At 41.3% G+C, this 22,647-nt stretch overlaps 2 protein-coding genes across 2 annotated transcripts in view; one reads left to right on the forward strand and one right to left on the reverse strand.

The window, feature by feature from the left end:
• Window positions 1-7,628, forward strand: part of LOC133561840 (WD repeat-containing protein 73-like) — a 29,884-nt gene extending 22,256 nt beyond the window's left edge. Inside the window, exons 5-8 of the mRNA XM_061915439.1 lie at window positions 1,930-1,997; window positions 2,064-2,228; window positions 3,401-3,760; window positions 3,948-7,628. Coding sequence (XP_061771423.1) covers window positions 1,930-1,997; window positions 2,064-2,228; window positions 3,401-3,760; window positions 3,948-4,186 — 832 coding nt within the window. The 3' untranslated portion in view covers window positions 4,187-7,628. The remainder of the gene's footprint in view (window positions 1-1,929; window positions 1,998-2,063; window positions 2,229-3,400; window positions 3,761-3,947) is intronic.
• A 4,291-nt stretch (window positions 7,629-11,919) lies between these two features.
• Window positions 11,920-22,647, reverse strand: part of plekhf2 (pleckstrin homology domain containing, family F (with FYVE domain) member 2) — a 31,633-nt gene continuing 20,905 nt past the window's right edge. The window contains exon 2 of the mRNA XM_061915440.1: window positions 11,920-16,075. Coding sequence (XP_061771424.1) covers window positions 15,342-16,064 — 723 coding nt within the window. The 5' untranslated portion in view covers window positions 16,065-16,075 and the 3' untranslated portion in view covers window positions 11,920-15,341. The remainder of the gene's footprint in view (window positions 16,076-22,647) is intronic.

Here is a 22,647-nt window from a genome sequence, read left to right on the forward strand (position 1 = left end):
CCGTTTATATTATTGTTTAACTTTGTTGTGTTTTTTTCATATTGTTTGGTTCATGTTTATTCTATATTGTTTGTTGTTTTGTCGTTCTATTTCATATTGTTAGTTTTATTTGTGTTGTTTCCTATCCAATCCAATCCACTTTATTTGTATAGCACATTTAAACCACATAAATGTTTCCAAAGTGTTGCACAACAATATTAAAAACAATATTTAAATATCCTTAGCTCCACAATGACTGAATAAAAAAATAAAACCAATATAAATAACTAAATAAAAAAATATGATTAAAAACGATTTTAAAGGGTAAAACCAATTAAAACAATAAATAGAAAAAAAAACACACAAAGCACACAACTCATATAGTATTAAAAGCCAAAGAAAATATTGTTTGTGGGGTTTGTTATAGTTTGTTTCATATTGTGGTGTGTACTTCACATTATTTGTTGTTTTCATATTTTTGGGTAATTTTTTGTAATATTATTTTATATTGTTTGTAGTTTCATGTTGTTTGTGGTATTTGTTGTTTTATGTTGGTGTTTGTTTTATATTATTTGTTCTTTATTTCTTATTTGTTTTATTTCATTTTATTTGTTTGTTGTGGTGTTTATCTCATTTGTTGTTTATTTCATATTAGTTTTCTTTCACATTTTTGTTGGTTTTGTTTGTTTGTGGTGTTTATTTCATATTTGTTGTGTTTGTTATTTCATAATGTTTGATGTTTCTTCTGTTTTTTTATTTCATGTTTGTTGTTATTTCACATTTTGTTTCATGTTTGTTTTTTATTGTGTTTGTGGCGTTTATATTATAATTTCATGTTGTTTGCGGGTGTTAATTTCATATTGTTTGATTCATGTTTGTATATATATATATACATATATATATGTATAATTTTGTTTTATATTGTTTATTTCATATTGTTTGTAGTTTCATGTTCTTTGTGGTGTGTAGTTTCATATTGTTTGATTCATATTTGTTATTCTATATTGTTTTTTGTTTCATGTTTTTTGTAATGTTATTGGTTGTTTCACGTTTTGTGGTGTTTATTTCATATTGTTGGTTTTATTTGTGTTGTTTCATATTGTTTGTGGGGTTTGTTATAGTTTGTTTCATGTTGTTTGTGGAGTTTATTTCATATTGTTGTTTCATGTTTTTGGTGGTGTGTACTTCATATTGTTTGCTGTTTCATGTTTTTGTCTCAAAATGTTATTGTTTTTTTCATATTGTTTGTAGTTTTATGTTTTTTGTGGTGTGTAGTTTGTAGTGTTTGTTTCATATTGTTTGTTGTTTCATGTTGGTTGTGGTGTTTGCTTTATATTATTTGTTCTTTGTTTTGTATTAATTAGTTTGTTTATTTCATATTGTTTGTTTATTTCATATTGTTTGTTGTGCGTTTATCTCATATATATATACTGTATATATATTTTTTTTAAATATTTTTGTTTCATGTGGTTTGTGGTGTTTATTTCGTATTTATTGTGTTTTGTTATGTAATATTGTTTGATGTTTCATGTGTGTTGTTGCATGTTCGTGGTGTTTATTTCATGTTTGTTGCATTTATTTAATTGTTTCATGTTTGTGGTGTTTATTTCATATCTGTTGTGTGTGTTATTCTATATTGTTTGTTGTTTCATGTTTTTGTAATGTTATTGGTTGTTGTATCATGTTTTTTGGTGTTGATTTCATATTGTTGGTTTTATTTGAATTGTTTCATATTGTTTGTGGGGTTTGTTATAGTTTGTTTCATATTGTTTGTTGTTTCACATTGTGTGTGGTATTCATTTCATAGGGTTCATGGTGTTTATTTGATATTGTTGTTTGTTATACGGTGTGTATTTCATAATGGATTGTGTTGGACATGTAGTGACTGGGTCAAAAAACAGGACTCTCAGACGTGTGACTGACAGGTGTCACTCTTGTTTGTTTTGAAAGGTTGGCCGTCACCAATGATGGTTTGACCTCTGACCTGCAGGTGTGGCACCTGGGAGGGGACGACAGCGGTAAGTCCCACTTTAAGGAGCTCCTTAGATTGGCGTGTGATTGGTGCTGGTGTGTGTCGCCGCCAGACGTCATCACCAGGACGGCCAGCGTGACGGGCACACGGAGCGCCCGTGGAGGAGGGGCCAAGATGGCGGCTGTGCACTCGTCAGAACCCGAGGTTCTTCATGGAGTTCAGAGCGGCGATGTCCGGCTGACGCGTCTGTCGACGGGACACGACATCTATGAGCTAGGTAACCATGGCGACCAAGCAGAGCGTAGTCACGTGACCTCTTTTCATTCTTAGCTTGTTGAAAAGAGCAACTTCAGCATGGACGATCATGTCACGTCCTATTTGTGATGATGTCATGTCTCGTGTGTAATGTCTTGTTTGTGATGATAATGTCACATCTTATTTGTGATGCTGTTATGTCTTATCGTGATGTCACATTTTGCTTCTGATGATGTCACGTTTTGTTTGTGATGACATCACCTCTTGTTTGTGATATGTCTTATTTGTGATGATGTCACGTCTTGTGTGTGATGATATTATGTCTTGTTTTTGATGTCATGTCTCGTGTGTGATGATGTAGTGTCGCATTTGTGATGTCATGTCTCGTTTGCGATGATGTCATGTCTTGTTTGTGATGTTACGTCTTGTTTGGGATGTCGTGTCTCGTGTGTGATGTCATGTCTGTGTGTGATGATGTCATGTCTCGTTTGTGATGTCACGTCTCGTTTGTGATGTCACGTCTTGTGTGTGATGTCACGTCTTGTGTGTGTCACGTCTTGTTTGTGATGTCACGTGTGTGATGTCACATCTTGTGTGTGTGTGATGTCTTGTTTGTGATGACGATATCACATCTTGTTTGTGATGTCATGTCTTGTTTTTTGATGTTGTCATGTCTTATTTGTGACGTCACGTCTCGTTTGTGATGTCTTGTTTGTGATGTCACGTCTTGTTTGTGATGTGATGTCTTATTGTGATGTCACGTCTCGTGTGTCTGATGATACGTCTTGTTTGTGATGTCTCGTTTGCGATGATTATGTCTTGTTTGTGATGTTGTCTCGTGTGTGATGTCATGTCTTGTTTGTGATGTTCAGTCTTGTTTGATGATGTCATGTCTTGTTTGTGTAGATGTCATGTCTCGTGTGATGTCATGTCTTGTTTGTGATGTTATCAGTCTTGTTTGATGTCATGTCTCGTGTGTAATGATGTCATGTCTTGTTTGTGATTATGATGTCATGTCTTGTGTGTGTGATGTCACGTCTTGTTTGTGTAGATGTCATGATTTGTGTGTGATGTCACGTCTTGTGTGTGATGATGTCATGTCTCGTGTGTGATGATGATGTCATGTCTCGTGTGTGATGATGATGTCATGTCTCGTGTGTGATGAAACAGGAAGTGACTGTTAGATTTTTCCAGCATCAGAGTGTGCAGACCTCCTGACGTCGCTACACTTCCTGAGTGAGGCGGTCTTCCTGGCGGCATGCACCAACGGGAACTTTCACACCGTCGACACTCGCACACCATCGCCCCCGCAGCTCGTGTCCTCCATGGATCCTGCCTCGCTCTGGTGGATGGACGTCTCGACGGGAGTATCCGACTGCAGGCTTGTCCGAGTGTCCTCGACGGGGCGAGCGGTGCTTTCGGACCTAAGGAACCCCGCGGGCGCAGTGAGTCAGGCTCAGCTGCCGGTTGGAACGCGACGTCAACAACACCCAGGGATGGGTGATGTCACCGTGAGGTGGGCGCCGACGCTGCAGGACGCTATCTCTGTGTCAGGTTAGCGTCAACTGAACAAACTGTAAAGATATTTCGTTTCACCACAATCTAAATGTTCTGAACATCTGTTTCAAGTATGAAACGCTAATGTAACAAAGATGTCATGTGACTTGTTGAGACTCCACAGTGCCTCTGCTGGTGGCAGGCAAGCACTGCACACTTTAATCCACTCTACATATTCTCACAGGTTTCAGCGGCGACGTCCAGATCTACAGCACCACCGCCTGGGGGCCCGAGCCAACAGCGGCCGTGCCGCTCTTCGAGCATCGAGGTCACACGGTGTCCTCGCAGGCGGCGGACGGCGACGCTCCCGCCGCCGTGGTCACCGCTCACGTCTGGCACCCAAAGCAGGCCAGGACGCTTCTGTCGGCCGCCTCCGATGGGTCTCTGCACGTGTGGGACTGGAACCAGCAATCAGACAGCTGATGACGTACGCCGCACTGCTCTTCGGGTACGCATCTTGTCCACTTCAGTGGGATTGTCCCCCTGTGTGGCGGCGCCATCATAGCGTGACGCGCTCCTCTAAAATAAAAGTAACGCTGCAGACCGCGGAGTCTGATTAGTTGCCTCGTATGACACCACTTCATGTTTGTGCGGCTCGCTCACTCTGATTGGCTCAACATATGACCCTCAATACAACAAGACTGATGGGTTCAATCCTGACAGAGCCACAAAAGAAGGCATGGCTAAAGTGCATAGTGCCATAGTACAAATATAAAGCACCTGTGTGAAGTTGTCAGAACCTCCCTAAATGCATCCGTTTGTTTGTGATGCCACATTTTTAATTTTTTGGTCTATTATTGTATTTATGCTGACCTTTTATGTTCTTAAAGGCCTACTGAAATTACATTTTCCTTTTTAAACGGGGATAGCAGGTCCATTCTATGTGTCATACTTGATCATTTTGCAATATTGCCATATTTTTGCTGAAAGGATTTAGTAGAGAACATCCACGATCAAGTTTGCAACTTTTGGTGCTGATAAAAAAGCCTTACCTGTACCGGAAGTCGCAGACGATGACGTCACAAGGGTGAGGGCTCCTCACGTCCTCACATTGTTTATAATGGGAGCCCCCAGCAACAAGAGCTATTTGGACCGAGAAAACGACAATTTCCCCATTAATTTGAGCGAGGATGAAAGATTCGTGGATGATGATGATATTGATAAAGGACTACAAAAAAAAAAATAATAAAATAAAAAGCCACGGCTTCGGGCAGTGTGTGTTTCAGATGTAATAAGACACATTTACTAGGATAATTCTGGAAGATTCCTTATCTGCTTATTGTTTAAATGGTGTTTTAGTGAGATTGTAAAGAATGTAAAGACATACCTCGAGGTCGGATGGTTGTGGTGAACACGCAGTGTCTCAGAGAGAAGCCAAGCTCACAGCTGCCTTTTAAATAGTTACTGCAGGGGGACGAATAATCCAATGATGTCTCCGGTAAGATATATATCACAATTTTCCCATCCAAAAACATGCTGGTTGACGTAGAGAAACATGTTGGCTTGACCGCTCTGTGTTAAAAACAAAGAAACACCGGCTGTGTCTCAGTGCTAAAGACAGCTGCAATAACCGCTTTCCACCAACAGCATTCTTCTTTATAGTCTCCATTATTAATTGAAAAAATTGCAAACGATTCAGCAACACAGATGTCCAAAATACTATATAATTATGTGATGCAAAGAGTACTTTTATCCGTAACTGGTGCTGAGCTGATATTTCCTGACAGTCCGTGACGTCACGCGCACGCATCATCATTCGGCGATGTTTTCAACAAGAAACTCTGCGGGAAATTTAAAATTGCAATTTAGTAAACTAAAAAAGCCGTATTGGCATGTGTTGTAATGTTAATATTTCATCATTGATATATAAAGTATCAGACTGCGTGGTGGGTAGTAGTGGGTTTCAGTAGGCCTTTAACGAGTTGAAATCTACAACCATTAGTAGATGGCACAGTTCAGTACATATTCCGTACAATTGAGCACTAAATGGTAACACCCCAATAAGTTTTGCAGCTTGTCTAAGTCGGGGTCCACGCTAATCAATTCATGGTAAGTACCAAGTTCTGACTGTAATGCATATGCATGCAAAATTAGCTAAAAAAAAAAATGGTAGCATGCTAACATTTAGCATGTGTTGAGTAGGCGTTTGGCTTCAAAATTCTCGCCTAGTGGCCAATACTACTAAAGTGTTGACATTTTTAGTTGATTTATCTATTTGTATGCGTAAAAATGTTACGTTTACGGCAGAATTACAGAGATTATTCTTTGAAATACGCAAACTGAACTTAAATGCTAACGTTAGCATGCTAACAGCTGAAATGCACCATTGATTGAGACTTTTATTAGTAGATTGCACAGTTCAGTACATATTCTGTACAATTGACCACTAAATGGTAACACCCGAATAGGTTTTTCAGCTTGTTTTAATTGTCCCATTTCTACTTATTGTATATTATTTGTTATTGTTTTATTATTCACCAGCAGCCCCTGCCCAGTCGATTTTGGACTAATTTAAAGGCCTACTGAAACCCAGTACTACCGACCACGCAGTCTGATAGTTTATATATCAATGATGAAATATTAACATTGCAACACATGCCAATACAGCCTTTTTAGTTTACTACATTGCAATTTTAAATTTCGCGCGAAGTATCCTGTTGAAAACGTTGCAGAATGATGACGCGTGCATGTGACGTCTCAGATTGTAGCGGACATTTTTTTCCAGCCCCATCCAAGCTATAAGTAGTCGGCTTTAATCGCACAATTACACAGTATTCTGGACATCTGTGTTGTTAAATCTTTTGCAATTTGTTCAATTAATAATAGAGACGTCAACGAAGAAAGATGTAGGTGGGAAGCGGTGTATTGCAGCTGCCTTTAGCATCACAAACACAGCCAGTGTTTCCTTGTTTACATTCCCGAAGGTGAAGCTTTACTATGGAACAGAGCGGTCAAGCGAATATGGTTCCTGACCACATGTCAACCGGCAGGTTTCGGTGAGAAAATTGTGGTATTAAGTCGGCTCTTACCGTAGTCATGAGCGGAGCTTGCGTCCTCCTGCAGCTGCGTACTCTCTTACCTCTTCCCACCGGAGACACTGGCGGTCACCACACCCGTGGCCACACCCCTCCGACTTTCAGGTACCATATAATCTCACTAAAACACTAGTAACACAATAAGCAGATAAGGGATTATCCAGAATTATCCTAGTAAATGTGTCTAATTACATCTGAATCGCTCCCACTGCCCTCGCCTTTTTTTTTTCCACTCTCACTATGCTCATCCACGAATCTTTCATCGCTCAAATTAATGGGGAAATCGTCACTTTCTCGGTCCGAATCGCTCTCGCTGCTGGTGGCCATGATTGTAAACAATGTGAGGAGCCCTCACACTGGTGACATCACGCGCACATCGTCTGCTACTTCCGGTACAGGCAAGGCTTTTTTTATTAGCGACCAAAAGTTGCGAACTTTATCGTCGATGTTCTCTACTAAATCCTTTCAGCAAAAATATGGCAATATCACGAAATGATTAAGTATGACACATAGAATGTACCTGCTATCCCCGTTTGAACAAGAAAATCTCATTTCAGTAGGCCTTTAACGGCTTTTATATTATTAATGTGAATTATATGTGTTCTTATTCATAAAAATGTCAAAATCTCCCCAATAACGTTGATGTTATATGGTGCTGCTTATGCATCATAAAAACTAAAATAGAGCAAAACATCCATCCATTTACCACCACTTGTCCCGTCGATTGAGACAAGTCTGGGGAGGTTGTGACAAGGTGTCAGGACTTCACTCATTTCTTTTTCGGTTCTTGAAATGTGATCATTCAGCAAAATAAATAAATAAATGATAAATGGGTTGTACTTGTATAGCGCTTTTCTACCTTCAAGGTACTCAAAGCGCTTTGACACTACTTCCACATTTACCCATTCACACACACATTCACACACTGATGGAGGGAGCTGCCATGCAAGGCGCCAACCAGCACCCATCAGGAGCAAGGGTGAAGTGTCTTGCTCAGGACACAACGGACGTGACGAGGTTGGTACTAGGTGGGATTTGAACCAGTGACCCTCGGGTTGCGCATATCGCTACTGTTGTAACCAATCAGATGGTTGTGTGGGAGGGACAATGCAGGGTGCTGTGTAGGAGACAGAGGCTGAACGGAGCAGAGCAGCTTGTTAAGACTTTAGCATAGGCGGCTACTTCATATGTTCGTGTAACTCGAAAAAGCTACAATGTTAACATAGTAGTATGGTGGAAAAACAAGTTGACTTTATTAGCTTATTTGTGTTCCATTGTAACCATTAAACTATATCCAATTGTATTTACAAAGTATGTGAAAACACCGTCTAAACGTCACAAAATGCCACAAATTTAGAATATCTAACTCCAAATACATTCGGCAATTTCCGTAGATTTTACGTCCCTACGGTAACACTCCTGCACTCTGTGTATTTCCAGTATGACTAACCTAATAACACTAGGGGTGTAACGGTACGTGTATTTGTATTGAACCGTTTCGGTACGGGGGTTCCGGTTTGGTGCGGAGGACTACCGAACGAGTTACACGAACATATGAAGTAGCCGCCTATGCTAAAGTCTTAACAAGCTGCTCTGCTCCGTTCAGCCTCTGTCTCCTACACAGCACCCTGCATTGTCCCTCCCACACAACCATCTGATTGGTTACAACAGTAGCGATAACAAGCTAATCAGCAGTGCGTATTCAGAGCGCATCTAGTCAGCGCTTCAGCGTCAAGCAGATAGGTCTTTAGCAGGGGAGCAATGGACTCTCCCCAAATTATACTAAACACTTCCAAGTCAACTACATTCTAAACAACACTATGAGCCCGTTGACCTTCTAGAAACAAACTGCAGCTCAGCTCGCTCGCAGTCCTGGCTTTTAGGTGAAGACTACTTAGCTTTTAGCGTAACGTTAGCTCATTTTGCGGCGTGTGCGTGTTACAGACAGTGTTGATTGAGGTGTGTTGAAGCAGCAAAAAAGGACATTATGTTAAATAAAGAGTTTCTGTCTCTGATAGTGTATATAATAATGTAAGTGCATCATAAAGCCTTCATGAACTCCATGGTGTTCAGGGATGAATAGTCTCTTATTGCTATTGTACTATTTTTCAGCTCTAGTTACATTAATCATTAGTAATGTAGCAGCCTAGTTTTGAATGGCAGGGTCCCTGCTATCACATGTTGACAAAAATATAACATTTACATAATAAGAATCAACTACAGGCTTCCCCAATGCTGTAATAAATTAAGCATGATGAGTTGACTTGCAACTGTTTAATGTTGCACTTTTTATATGTAGAAGAAAAGTTGTGTCATTTTATTTCATCTAAGCAACAACTTGAGGCAGTTTCATGTGGATTAAAATGGGCAGAATTATTATGGTGTTCCCAATGTTAAAAAGATCAAGCCATTGTTTACAAATTAGGTAAATAAAAAAACCCAAAATTTATATTTTGTTTTCTTACTGTACCGAAAATGAACCGAACCGTGACCTCTAAACCGAGGTATGTACTGAACCGAAATTTTTGGGTACCGTTACACCCCTAAATAACACGGTCAAACCTTATGTAAGACAAGAACATATGTTTGACTTTCTTTAGGCATTCACAATCTTAAATATTTTAACAATGAAGTGAACAGATTGAGGGTCCTCTATTGCGCCAAGTATTCCCTATAAAAACATCCGGGAACGGCAAACAATACACCATTTATACCCCCATTATTTACTTTTTAAATTTGATCACAATTCTGTACTCTGCTGCTGGAATTAACATTTTCCTGAAGGAATCAATAAAGTACTATCTATCAATCCATTTACATGTCTTGTCCTGAATATTAACTTAATATGAGTGATATTGTTATTACAAGTGCTAACACAGACGGATTATTTCAGCGGTGCATTGTTAATTTATGCTGCTATTGTTGACGCACGTCTCAAAGAAAATTGTATATTATAATTCATTTGGACATCTGTGTTGCTGAATCTTTTGCAATTTGTTCATCTAATAATGGAGACGTCAAAGAAGAATGCTGTTGGTGGAAAGCGGTGGATTGCAGCTGCCTTTTGCAACCGAAACACAGCCGGTGTTTCTTTGTTCGTTATGAAGCTTTAACACAGAGCGGTCAAGCGAACGTGTTTCTCTACCACATGTCAACCAATTGTGATATTAAGTCGGCTCTTACCGGAGACTTCAGCAGATTATGAGACTTCCTCCTGCAGCTGTCATCTTGGCTCCTCGATTGGCTTCGCTTAGAGACACTGGCATTCACCGCAGCCCTCCGACTTTCAGGTATGACTTTATAATCTCACTGAAACACTAGTAACACAATAAGCAGATAAAGGATTTTCCAGAATTATCCTAGTAAATGTGTCTAATAACATATGAATCGCTCCCACTGCCGCCGCCTGGAGCCGTCGCCTCCCCTTTTTTTTTGTGCTTCACTCTAACTTTCCTCATCCATGAATCTTTCATCCTCGCTCAAATTAATGGGGAAATCATTGCTTTCTCGGTCCGAACTGCTCCTGCTACTGGGGGCTATGATTATAAACAATGTGAGGATGTGAGGAGCCCTCACACCGGTGACCTCACGCGCACATGGTCTGCTACTTCCGGTACAGGCAAGGCTTTTTTATTAGCGACCAAAACTTTTTCGTCGATGTTCTCTACTAAATCCTTTCAGCAAAAATATGGCAATAGCGCAAAATGATCAAGTATGACACATAGAATGAACCTGCTATCCCCGTTTGAACGAGAACATCTCATTTCAGTAGGCCTTTAACCCCCAATTCCAACCCTTGATGCTGAGTTCCAAGCAGGGAGGTAATGGCTCCCATTTGAACAAGTCTTTGGTATGACTCGGCCAGGTCTCAGGGCGGACACTCTAACCACTAGGCCACTAAGTAGACGTGGAGTGGAACTAGATCATAGTGGCAGACAAATCAGCAGCGCAGAGACGTCCACAATAAATCTACATCCGTTTAGCACACGGCTCCTAAAACCTGTTGTTCATCCTCTTTGTGTTCGGGTTCAAAAACAAGATCCGGCATTATAATTTTCCCCCAAAATAATTGTCGTTGGCTCTCACAAATTCTGCTTGACTAGTATTGTTGTTGAAGGGGAAGGGATCTGTGGTTCCTACCTTTTACATCATGCATCACGTGACTGGCTTCCTCATTAACTCTCAAAATGTATCAGGAATGTCCCTGAGATTGAGACTATTTTCATCATATTTATTTACTTGCAAGCTTTTCCAGTATTTGTTGTCAAAAATCAATAGCAGCTTCAAAACAAAGGCCACTTGTTTTTCCACTCTAGATAATTGGCTTCGTCTTTGAATAAGATTTTTTTTATATCCCTTTTACAATGAAGCAAGTCAACTTCAAAAGGGGCGTGGGTGATTAATAGTCAAATGTAAAATAAATGTCTTCAAGGAGCGTTGAAAGACTTTCTTGTGAAAATGAGGCTGTCACTCAGTGACTCACGACCGCGGTCATTTGCAGCAGCGAGCTAATCAGCGCGTCACAGCTGTCACTTCTTAGCAGGAGAGGCCTTTTCGCCCTTTTGAGCGGAATAAACGACGGCAAGATGAAAAACGGGTAGACAATTTTAAAAAGTTACTTTTGGACTTTTCACCCCTTCAAAGGGGCATTTATGTAATGAAAGGTAAGTGGAACATCCACATGCATTGGGGATCCATTTTCTACCGCTTGTCCCTTTTTGTAATTTAGTTTGTGTCCCAAAAAAAAAAGAAAAAGTCACACAGAAGTTGCATTTTCTACCGCTTGTCCCTTTTGTAATTTAGTTTGTGTCCAAAAAAAAGAAAGTCACACAGACGTTGCATTTTCTACCGCTTGTCCCTTTTAGTAATTTAGTTTGTGTCAAAAAATAAAGAAAAAGTCACACAGAAGTTACATTTTCTACTGCTTGTCCCTTTTTGTAATTTAGTTTGTGTCCCAAAAAAAAGTAATAAAGAAATTGCATTTTTTACCGCTTGTCCCTTTTGTAATTTAGTTTGTCCAAAAAAAAAAAGAAAGTCAAACAGAAGTTGCATTTTCTACCGCTTGTCCCTTTTGTAATTTAGTTTGTGTCAAAAAAAAAAAAAGAAAAAGTCACACAGAAGTTGCATATTTCATGTTTTTATATTTAGCCTTCACTCTGTGAAGACAACATGTCAGCTGGAAGCAACACATTGATCAATCAAACCGTTAATGAAGCTGCAGTTTTACATTCTCCTTAAAGCCCCCCCTTATTTTTAAGCAAACAATCGGATTAAACGCGGAAGAAACGTTCCAGGAACTGACCCGCTCATGTTGTCGTGGACCTTTCAGCCGGATCTCATTGATGCTGCGTTCAGGGACCCCCGCAGCTAGTGTGTTAAACAGAGCTCTACTTTGACTCTGTCGTTAAATGTATTTGACTCTTTAAGGCCACGCCCACTATTAGACGTCATATGACCTCCCAATTAGAAGACATGTAAACACGCATTGAAGGAATCTTTCACGCGAGCACAATCACTCTACTAAATATAGTTTGGTATTTTCTCATTTATTATTATTTATATAACCATCAAATGTATGATTTAGTTGTTTTTTCCTGGCATCAGATTAGTGATTTTCAAACTGTGGTGGTACGCCACAATCAATGAAATATTCAAACACAGTTTTATTGTTCAAACTGTCTGTTAGTGGCCTTTTTTTTACCGTAAATTCCAGATTATAATGCAAAAAGTTTTTTAAAAAACCCACAAGCGAACACACTGAGAAGGTGTGTTGTTTGTGCTACGGCGCCACCTTTTGGACAAGTTACTGCAGCGCCGTTATCTTTGGACTGAGCTTTCAACCGGAAGTAGACGTGCCGTTCAGTCTTCTAGCCGTCCATAGCGTTTGTACTTGTATGGATTCTTCATTCAGCACTCCAAGCAACGTTTGTAAGTTTTACAATATAACTAAAACAATTCATACTTACTAAACCGTCCCATGTGTGATGTCTGTAGGAGTGTTTTCATGCATATTTTTACGTGCTAGCGTCGTTAGCATTAGTTAAAGTGTTAGTATTATTAACGTACAATATATATTTTTTTGTATTGTTCCAGTTTTGTAAGTCAGAGTTAGTCAGTTTAGCTGATCGGAGAGCTAGCTTCCGCAGCCAGTGAATACATGATGACTTATGTTTTTTTTGATCAGCCGTTTTACTGCCATGTTACAGACCATGTTTGGAAACAATTAAGGTATGTAAATAAACATTTACAGAATATTTCTGTGTAAATAACTAATTTCACAACGTATACATCTGCAGCTAATAGTCTGGTTTCGGCTAATACATGGAAAAAAGTTTTCTTCTCACATTTAGTGGGTGCGGCTTATATATCCGTGTGTTCTATAGTCTGGAAAATACGGTAAATATTTTTAAACAATACCCCTGCCTAGTTTTTAACGAATACTTAGGCCTACTATGCTACTACGTATTAATGCTGGCCATGATGGTGTTTTCTGAGGTGGTTCTGCATTAGATGACGAAAAATAAAAACGGTTGTATTAGCGTGAAAGATTCCCTCGACGCACAATTGCTCAACAAACAAAAACAATAGAAATAATTATATAGCGACATTCTCTTTCATTTTACACAACAAATTATCGTACAGGACAAAAAAAACAAGAAAAAAATCCCTTTTTTTCCCCCTCCTTTCACACTATAAACTCGGCTGGGAAGAGAAACTTGTCACATCACACACACACACACACACACACATACATACACACACACGCGCGCACACACACGCACACGCACGCGCACACAGTCCCGAAAATAAAACTCACTTCTTAATTTTTAGACGGTAATTATCGAACCCAAAAAAAAAAAAGTATTTTGAAAAGTAACAAGGAGTAAAAGACGCAAAAAATGGACAAAATGGCAAAAGTGTTGGGACACGGCTCCGATCCAATCACAGTCGTCCCTGAATCACAGTTTGGACAGTTTTCTGGTGCTGGTGCTTAAGGAAGGTCTGTGAAGTTTTGGTGTGGAACAACTAGAACTGGTCCAACCTGGGTCGCATGGCAAATAGTTCAAAACCTCATGGAAGAGTTCTGCTCTTGGTCTTGTATTGATTGAACGTGAACATAATAAAGTTATAAAAATGCCTCTTTTTGCGGATCTCAATTGTTTTAAGGGCCACCTTTCCAGAGAGCCGAGGGCCGGACTGATCCGCTCCTCCCTTATAAGTCCTGTTTTGTGTCACCCCCGTCCTCTACAGTGGACATTTGATGTGGGTCCATTTTTGTTTTCTCAGTTACAGGAACGCTCGTTTTTTTTTTTTGTTTTTTTTTAGGATCTTCCCCAAACATTTTTATGACAGCACTCTAGTGGTTTTAAGAACGTGCTGCAAAAATTTGATTTTTTTTTTTGGAACAGTTTAGAAGCCCAAATGATGAAAACCAGAGGACCTAAGATTGAACCCTGAGGAACACCACAACGACAACTCAAGAAGTTGAACTGCATCTGATGTAAACAAACTACAGTCAGTCACGGTACGGAAAAAAGTGTAACTGCCAAAAAAGGAGAGGACTTAAAGGGGTGCCTTGAGGAACGCCTCCATTATGTAAATCACAAGTTTGGACCCCCATGCTAATGTTTGTTGGCAAAGTGAAATGCGTAAAACGTGTTTACGTCGAAACAACAGGAGCACACTAGTGTTTTTAGGAATTTTCTGCAAAAATATTCGCTCTCCCAAGTTTTGAACTGAACCCGGAGGACCGCTATGGTGTCCGATTTGTCCCCCGAGTCGCTAGTTGAATACCTTTAGGTTGACACATCAAAACAACAGTATTGATACGCATGAAGCTGTGTGAATTGACATGACACATCGCCCCCTGCTAGATAGACAGCTGCCGAAACCCCCGCCCCTGCAGATAGCGCCATCAAAACACTGATGAAACCCGAAAGATTTTAAAGTTTAAAGCGGAGTAAAAAGAAAACGGGCGGCTACTGAAGTGCGAATGGACGGACGATTTACCTCGTGTGCAAACGTCCGGGTTCCTGCAGCCGTCCTGATACTTCTGCCGACGTGGGTCCTGGTCCTCCGCTAAGACCGGAGGAACGTAGTCCCTCAAAGAGACGTGGTGTTAGTGTCTCGGTGGAAGCCCAGGAATGGTTGCCATGGCAACTGCAGGACACAGGATGTGCTCGTCAAAGCACCGAATGTTTTGCTTTTTTTGCCAGAAGAACCGCTGATGTTGTAGAAGAAGACCTGCTGATGTTCCAGAAGAAGACCTGCAGATGTTGTAGAAGAAGACCTGCTGATGTTGTAGAAGAAGACCTGCTGATGTTGTAGAAGGCACGGAGGTGAGCGTGGAGGCACAGGCTTGATTTGTCACCAGCAGCTAATTGAATTGGAAAAGAAAGCTTTTTCCCCGTGCAGAGATGATTGGCTGGGGACAGAAGAGGGAGGAGCTAGAGGACAAAAGGGGCGTGTCCATCATCCGGACCTCAGCGTTGCGTGGCGATGCCACCACTCAGTCCCGGGAGGTCTAGCTGGCTCCGCCCCTCTCAGTCACTGCTGTCGTCCTCGTCGTCGTCGTCGGACATGTCAAAGTGAGACGAGGGCCGGGCGAATGAGTCCGAGCGCGCGCCCGACGTCAGCTGCCCGTAGCAGAACTCGCAGACGCGGACGGGCTTGGACGACTGGCTGGGCAGGAGGTACTTCTTGTCGGAGCAGGGGCCGCACACCACGAAGCCGCACTTCCTGCAGTGGTGGCGGCGGCTGACGGGCGTGAACTTGACCTTCTGGCAGCGCATGCAGACAGTGGCCTCCGAGTCGGGAACCCAGACGGCGGCGTGCTCGCTGGTGGGCGTTTTGCCGCTCTTCTGCAGCAGCTCGCCCACGCACTTGCCGATGTGGTTCATCCACTCCGACTTCTCCGTGGCGGTGGCGGCGTAAACGGCGAAGGACTTGGTGGGCGTCTTGATGAGCCAGCCGTTGCGCAGGTCACCCTCGTCGGGCACGGTGTCGATGGTGACGCTCTCCAGCGGGATGATGTGCTGCTTGTTGTACTTCTTCTTCTGGATGACAATGTTGCCGTACACCAGGATGTCGTTGAAGAGGAAGAACTGCCGCGCTTTGGGCTTCTTGCGGCACAGTTTGGTCAGCACGCCTTCGCCGATCAGCACGCGACCCGGGATGGCCAAAGGCTGGCCCGCCGCCCCGAAGCAGCTCTCCACCACCGCTATGCGCTTGGAGTTGGCCTCGCTGTTGGCAAGCCGATCCACCATCTTCCCCTCACCTGCAGGAACACATGTCCAACACTTTTTATGTTCCTGACACACTTTTTGTTTGTACGACACTTTTTATGTTCGTACGACACGTTGGAAGCTCTCTATGTTTGTACGATAAGTCGGACGGTTTTTTGGTTTGTATGACATGTCGGACACTAAACATCTTTTTTACAACAAGCCGGACGTTTTTTATTTATACGACACGTCTGACACTTTTTTTGTTTGTACGACACTTCGGACGCTTTTTTAATGTTGGTACGACACGTCAGACACTATTTTTGTTTGTACGACACTTCGGACGCTCTTTTTATATTGGTACAACACGTCAGACACTATTTTTGTTTGTACGACATTTTGGACACTTTTTTTATGTTGGTACTATATGTCAGACACTACTTTTGTTTGTACGACACTTCGGACGCTCTTTTTATGTTTGTACGACATGTCAGACACTTTATGTTTGTACGACACTTTTTATGTTTGCACGACACGTCGGAAGCTCTCTATGTTTGTACGATAAGTCGGACGTTTTTTTTGGTTTGTATGACATGTCGGACACTAAACACATCTTTTTTACGACAGGCCGGACGTTTTTTATATATACGACACGTCTGACACTTTTTTTGTTTGTATGACACTTCGGACGCTTTTTATTTATACGACACGTCTGACACTTTTTTTGTTTGTATGACACTTCGGGCACTTTTTTTATGTTGGTACGACACGTCAGACACTATTTTTGTTTGTACGACACTTCGGACGCTTTTTTTATGTTGGTACGACATGTCAGACACTATTTTTGTTTGTACGACACTTCGGACGCTTTTTTTATGTAGGTACGACATGTCAGACACTATTTTTGTTTGTACGACATTTCGGACGCTCTTTTTATGTTTGTTCGACACTTCAGACGCTCTTTTTATGTTGGTACGACAAGTCAGACACTATTTTTGTTTGTACGACACTTCGGACGCTCTTTTTATGTTGGTACGACACGTCAGACACTATTTTTGTTTGTACGACACTTCGGACGCTCTTTTTATGTTGGTACGACACTTCAGACACTATTTTTGTTTGTACGACACTTCGGACGCTCTTTTTATGTTGGTACGATACGTCAGACACTATTTTTGTTTGTATGACACTTCGGACGCTCTTTTTATGTTGCTACGACACGTCAGACACTATTTTTGTTTGTACGACACTTCAGACGCTCTTTTTATGTTGGTACGATACGTCAGACACTATTTTTGTTTGTACGACACTTCGGACACTCTTTTTATGTTGCTACGACACGTCAGACACTATTTTTGTTTGTACGACACTTCGGACGCTCTTTTTATGTTGGTACGCACGTCAGACACTATTTTTGTTTGTACGACACTTCGGACACTCCTTTTTTGTTGGTACGACACGTCAGATACTATTTTGGTTTGTACGACACTTCGGACGCTCTTTTTATGTTGGTACGACACGTCGGACGCTCTTCTTATGTTGGTACGTCAGACACTATTTTTGTTTGTACGACATTTCGGATGCTCTTTTTATGTTGGTACGACACGTCAGACACTATTTTTGATTGTACGACACTTCGGACGCTTTTTTTATGTTGGTAAGACACGTCAGACACTATTTTTGTTCGTACGAAATTTCGGATGCTCTTTTTATGATTTTACAACACGGACGCTTTTTTGTTTGTTCGACACTTCAGACGCTCTTTTTATATTGGTACGTCACGTCAGACACTATTTTTGTTTGTACGACACTTCGGACGCTTTTTTTTATGTTAGTACGACACGTCAGACACTATTTTTGTTTGAACAACACTTCGGACGCTCTTTTTATATTGGTACGACACGTCAGACACTATTTTTGTTTGTACGACCCTTAGGACGCTTTTTTTATGTTGGTACGACACGTCAGACACTATTTTTGTTTGTACGACACTTCGGACGCTCTTTTTATGTTGGTACGACACGTCAGACACTATTTTTGTTTGTACGACACTTTATGTTTTTACGGAGTTTCGGACGCTCTTTGTATGTTTTTACATCACGGACGCTTTTTTGTTTGTACGACACTTCAGACGCTCTTTATGTTTGTTCGACACTTCGGATCCTCTTTTCATGTTTGTACAAGACGTCGGACGTTTTGTTTGTTTGTACGAAACGTCGGATAGTTTTTATGTATGTACGACACATCTGACACTTTTTAAGTTCATACGACACGGACATTTTTTTGTTTGTACGACATGTCAGACCTTTTTTTTGTTTGTATGACATGTCGGACCTTTTTTTGTTTGTATGACAAGTCGGACACTTTATATGTTTGTGCGACAAATCAGACACTTTGTATGTTTGTACGACATGTCGGACACTTTATGTTTGTATGACTCGTTGGACAATTTTTATGTTTGTACGACACAGACATTTTTTTGTTTCTACGACACATCGGACGTTTTTTTTGTTTGTATGACATATATGACTGTGTTTGTACAACACGTCGGATAATTTGTACGACAGAGACATTTTTGTGTTTGTACGACACGGACATTTCTTTGTGCTTTTATGACTCACTTAGTCTTTGTGATTAACACATGCTTGACAAGGTTGTAAACACTAAGTAGGTTAGATAATATTTGAATGGGCCCCGGGCACCCACGTAGTGGAAAAGATGGGCCCCCAAGTCAAGAAGGTTGGAATAGTTGTCATGATTGTATGGGCTGACATGTTGTTTAGGTGCATGCTAATGAGCGCCACATGCCAGTGCAGCCGGGGCCAGACTCCACAGTAACACGCGCATTAACAACCCGAAGCCGTCGCCTCAAGCGCCTCAGAGGACAATGCGGGCCCCTTGGAGACGGCGAGTATGAGGACACAACGCGGGCTCCTCCTTAAACGCAAGCGACCGGCAGGTCCGCTGACCACCGCGTTGGGTGTTCCACTGAAGCGACCCGCCAGACGCTTCCACTCCTCAACACAAGACCCCGACCATGGAAACTGTCACATTGGTCGTCATCTGTGCTGCAATCTGACACCTGGCCAGCGACAGGCGGTGTGCGGAGGCAGTGCTGCTTTATAGCGTGACGCAACACAAGCACAGCACTTCCAAAACTCAAAGTGGACTGCTGATCCAGGCGGGGATCAATCATTCATTACTGATACCAGAAGGCAAGCAGCAAACTGACAAGCCCTTGCTCTACCCTAAACCTACTAGGTACGATCCCCGCTTTTGACACCCTAGTGACTGCTGTTGTGTCCTTGGGCAAGACACTTTACCTACATGCTCCCAGTGCCACCCACACTGGTTTAAAAGGTAACGTAAAGATGTAGATAATGGGTTTCACTATGTGCCACCCACACTGGTTTAAAAGGTAACGTAAAGATGTAGATAATGGGTTTCACTATGTAAAGCGCTTTAAGTCTCTAATAAAAATGATTAACTTCACCAGTGTTTCACTAAAGCTGCATCTATTTAGCACAGCTTCATCCTCCTTATTTTCAGGCTCAAAAAATATACATTTATGATCATCATTTGTCCCAAAGTAGTCTTTGTTTCTCATGATTAGTAGTGTTGTTGTTGAAGGGGAAAGCGAACATTGTGATTAGAGATTTCCGATAATATTGGACTGGCGGTATTATCGGCCGATAAATGCTTTAAAATGTAATATCGGAAATTATCGGTATCTGTGTCAGCCCTGCGATGAGGGGGCGATTGTAGCTGAGATAGGCACCAGCGCCCCCCATAACCCCAAAAGGGAATAAGCGGTAGAAAATGAATGGATGGGTAAGTTTCAAAAAGATAAATGTATAACTTTTTAAAACGCTGCTGTGCTGAGTGGTACACGGACATAGGGGGGAGTGCAGAGTGCCAATGAACCTTAAAGGCACTTCTTTTTGGTGCCGTCCCAATAACATAATATCTATGGCTTTTCACACACACAAGTGAATGCAAGGCATACTTGGTCAACAGCCATACAGGTCACACAAAGAGTGGCCGTATAAACAACATTAACACTGTTACATATATGTACCACACTATGAACTTGCACCAAACAAGAATGACAAACACATTTTGGGACAACATCCGCACGGTAACACAACATAAACATGACAGAACAAATGCCCAGAACCCCTTGCAGCACTAACTCTTCCGGGACGCTACAATATACACCCCCGGCTACCCCCTCCACCTCCTCATGCTCTCTCAGGCTGAGCATGTTCCAAATTCCAAGCTGCTTTTTTTGAGACATGTTAAAAAAAAATAATGCACTTTGTGACTTTAATAATAAATATGGCAGTGCTATGTTGGCGTTTCTTTTTCTCCATAACTTGAGTTCATTTATTTAGGAAAACCTTGCTACATTGTTTAATGCATTCAGCGGAGCATCACAACAAAATGAGGCATAATAATGCGTTAATTCCACGACTGTATATATCGGTATCGGTTGATTTCGGAATCGGTTGACATCAGAATCAGTAATTAAAAGTTGGACAATATCGAAATATCGGCAAAAAAGCCATTATTGGACATCTATAATTGTGATGCAATGTGAAATTAATACACAACCGTGTGCCTAATATGATCAAAATACGTAAATATTAATTTTTTGGAACGTTACTACATTACATAAATTCTTATAAAACATTGATTGAGGTTTTTAAGAGCGATTTATAGGTGGAGTAGACTGACTTCCATTGGCTCCTTTGTTAGCTGACTTTTGCTATTGTTTATTTACAATTTAGAATGCACAAAAAAAGAAAAAAATACATGTGCTTGTCTCAGATAAGGATTGTGAATGACAGACAAAATTCAATAAAACAAAAAGTGAAGTGAATTATATTTATATAGTGCTTTTTCCTCTAGTGACTCAAAGCGCTTTACATAGTGAAACCCAATCCATCCATCCATTTTCTAAGTACTAATAACGGCTTTTTTTTCCTAATTACTAATAACGGCTTGTCCCGTTCAGGGTCGCTGGAGGGTTAGCAGGGTCGCTCAGCTGCATTCGGGCGGAAGGCGGTGTACACCCTAGACAAGTCGCCACCTCATGGCAGGGCCAACACCGATAGACAAAACAACATTCGTATTGTGAGGCACATGCACTAACCCCTGTACCACTGGGCTGCCCCATTCCAAACATGTTTTTGTGTGAATAAAAATACTTAACTTTACAGCAAACTACCCATCAAACTAATAAAAATGAAAATATTTTTTATAATGTTCCTTACAGCATATTAGTAAAGTGAAAAAAACTTAAAAAAAAAAAAATTGCGTTAAAATTATATTAAGTTAAAGTAAAAATGATTGTCACACACACACTAGGTGTGGAAAAATTATTCTCTGCATTTGACCCATCACCCTTGATCACCCCCTGGGAGGTGAAGAGAGCAGTGAGCAGCAGCGGCGGCCGCACCCGGGGATCTTTTTTGGTGATTTAACCCCCAACTCCAACCTTAGATGCTGAGTGCCAAGCATCTAAGTTCCATTTGAACCAGTGTGGGAGGCACTGGGAAACAATGGCAGTGACTCGAAAGCGGGGATCGAACCCAGAACTCTAAGAAGTTGCTGGCACGGCCACTCTACAAAACCGAGCTATACCGAAAAGTGCAGTTCTCCTTTAAGAACGTTCAAGTGCCTCTTGTGGTTAATGACAGTTTTACCCTGGAACATTTACTTATATACAGCCCATCATGCTTTCCTGCGGAGAAATGTCGTTAGGTGTGGAACATATGAGCTAACAGGATCTTTCCGGCTATAAAAAGTCAGACGGCGTTGGCGTGTGATTGATTAAGTACTTTCAGCCCTTAAGAAGCCTGCTGTCATGATTTGGAACACGACGTTGTGTCGCTTAATAATTGGCCAGACTGAGCCTGACCAGCGACACAACAAGACTTTGCTCTACACCCAGGCTGTAAAACAGCTCTTTAAATATTACTTGACGTCCTCTTTACTAACTATCCTTATAGTGCGTTATCTTTGCATGAATAAAGCAACCTGGTGGGACGTTTCACGTTTATTAAATGATAAAAAAGTGCGGCCTTTACTCGCTCACACAGAAGGTGTGTCCCCTGCAACTATGTGATGATTCGCTTTGGCCGCCGCACAAGCTCGAACAGAGACACGATCGAGCCTTCTGATTGGTCAACGCACGTTCCAACATGCCGGCCAAAAAGATCCTACAAACATTAGTGGAGCTCAGTGTAGAACACATCAACAAACATCATTAGGTACACCATTGAATACAAATATTCGGCTGGAATTAAATAAATAATAAATAGTTTGTACTTGTATAGCGCTTTTCTACCTTCAAGGTACTCAAACTACGATTAATCAACGAGATGATCAATCAATCAAAGTTTACTTATATAGTCCTAAATCACATGTCTCAAAGGGCTGCACAAGCCACAGCGACATCCTCAGCTCAGATCCCACATCAGGGCAAGGAAAAACTCAACCCAATGGGATGACAATGAGAAACCTTGGAAGGCACCACAGATGGGCGACCGGTGCAATGCACGTCGAGTGGATCTAGCATAATATTGTGAGAGTCCAGTCCATGACATTGACATGGCTGGTT

This window comes from Nerophis ophidion, linkage group LG11 (assembly GCF_033978795.1).
Source record: "Nerophis ophidion isolate RoL-2023_Sa linkage group LG11, RoL_Noph_v1.0, whole genome shotgun sequence".
Taxonomy (NCBI): Eukaryota; Metazoa; Chordata; class Actinopteri; order Syngnathiformes; family Syngnathidae; genus Nerophis; species Nerophis ophidion.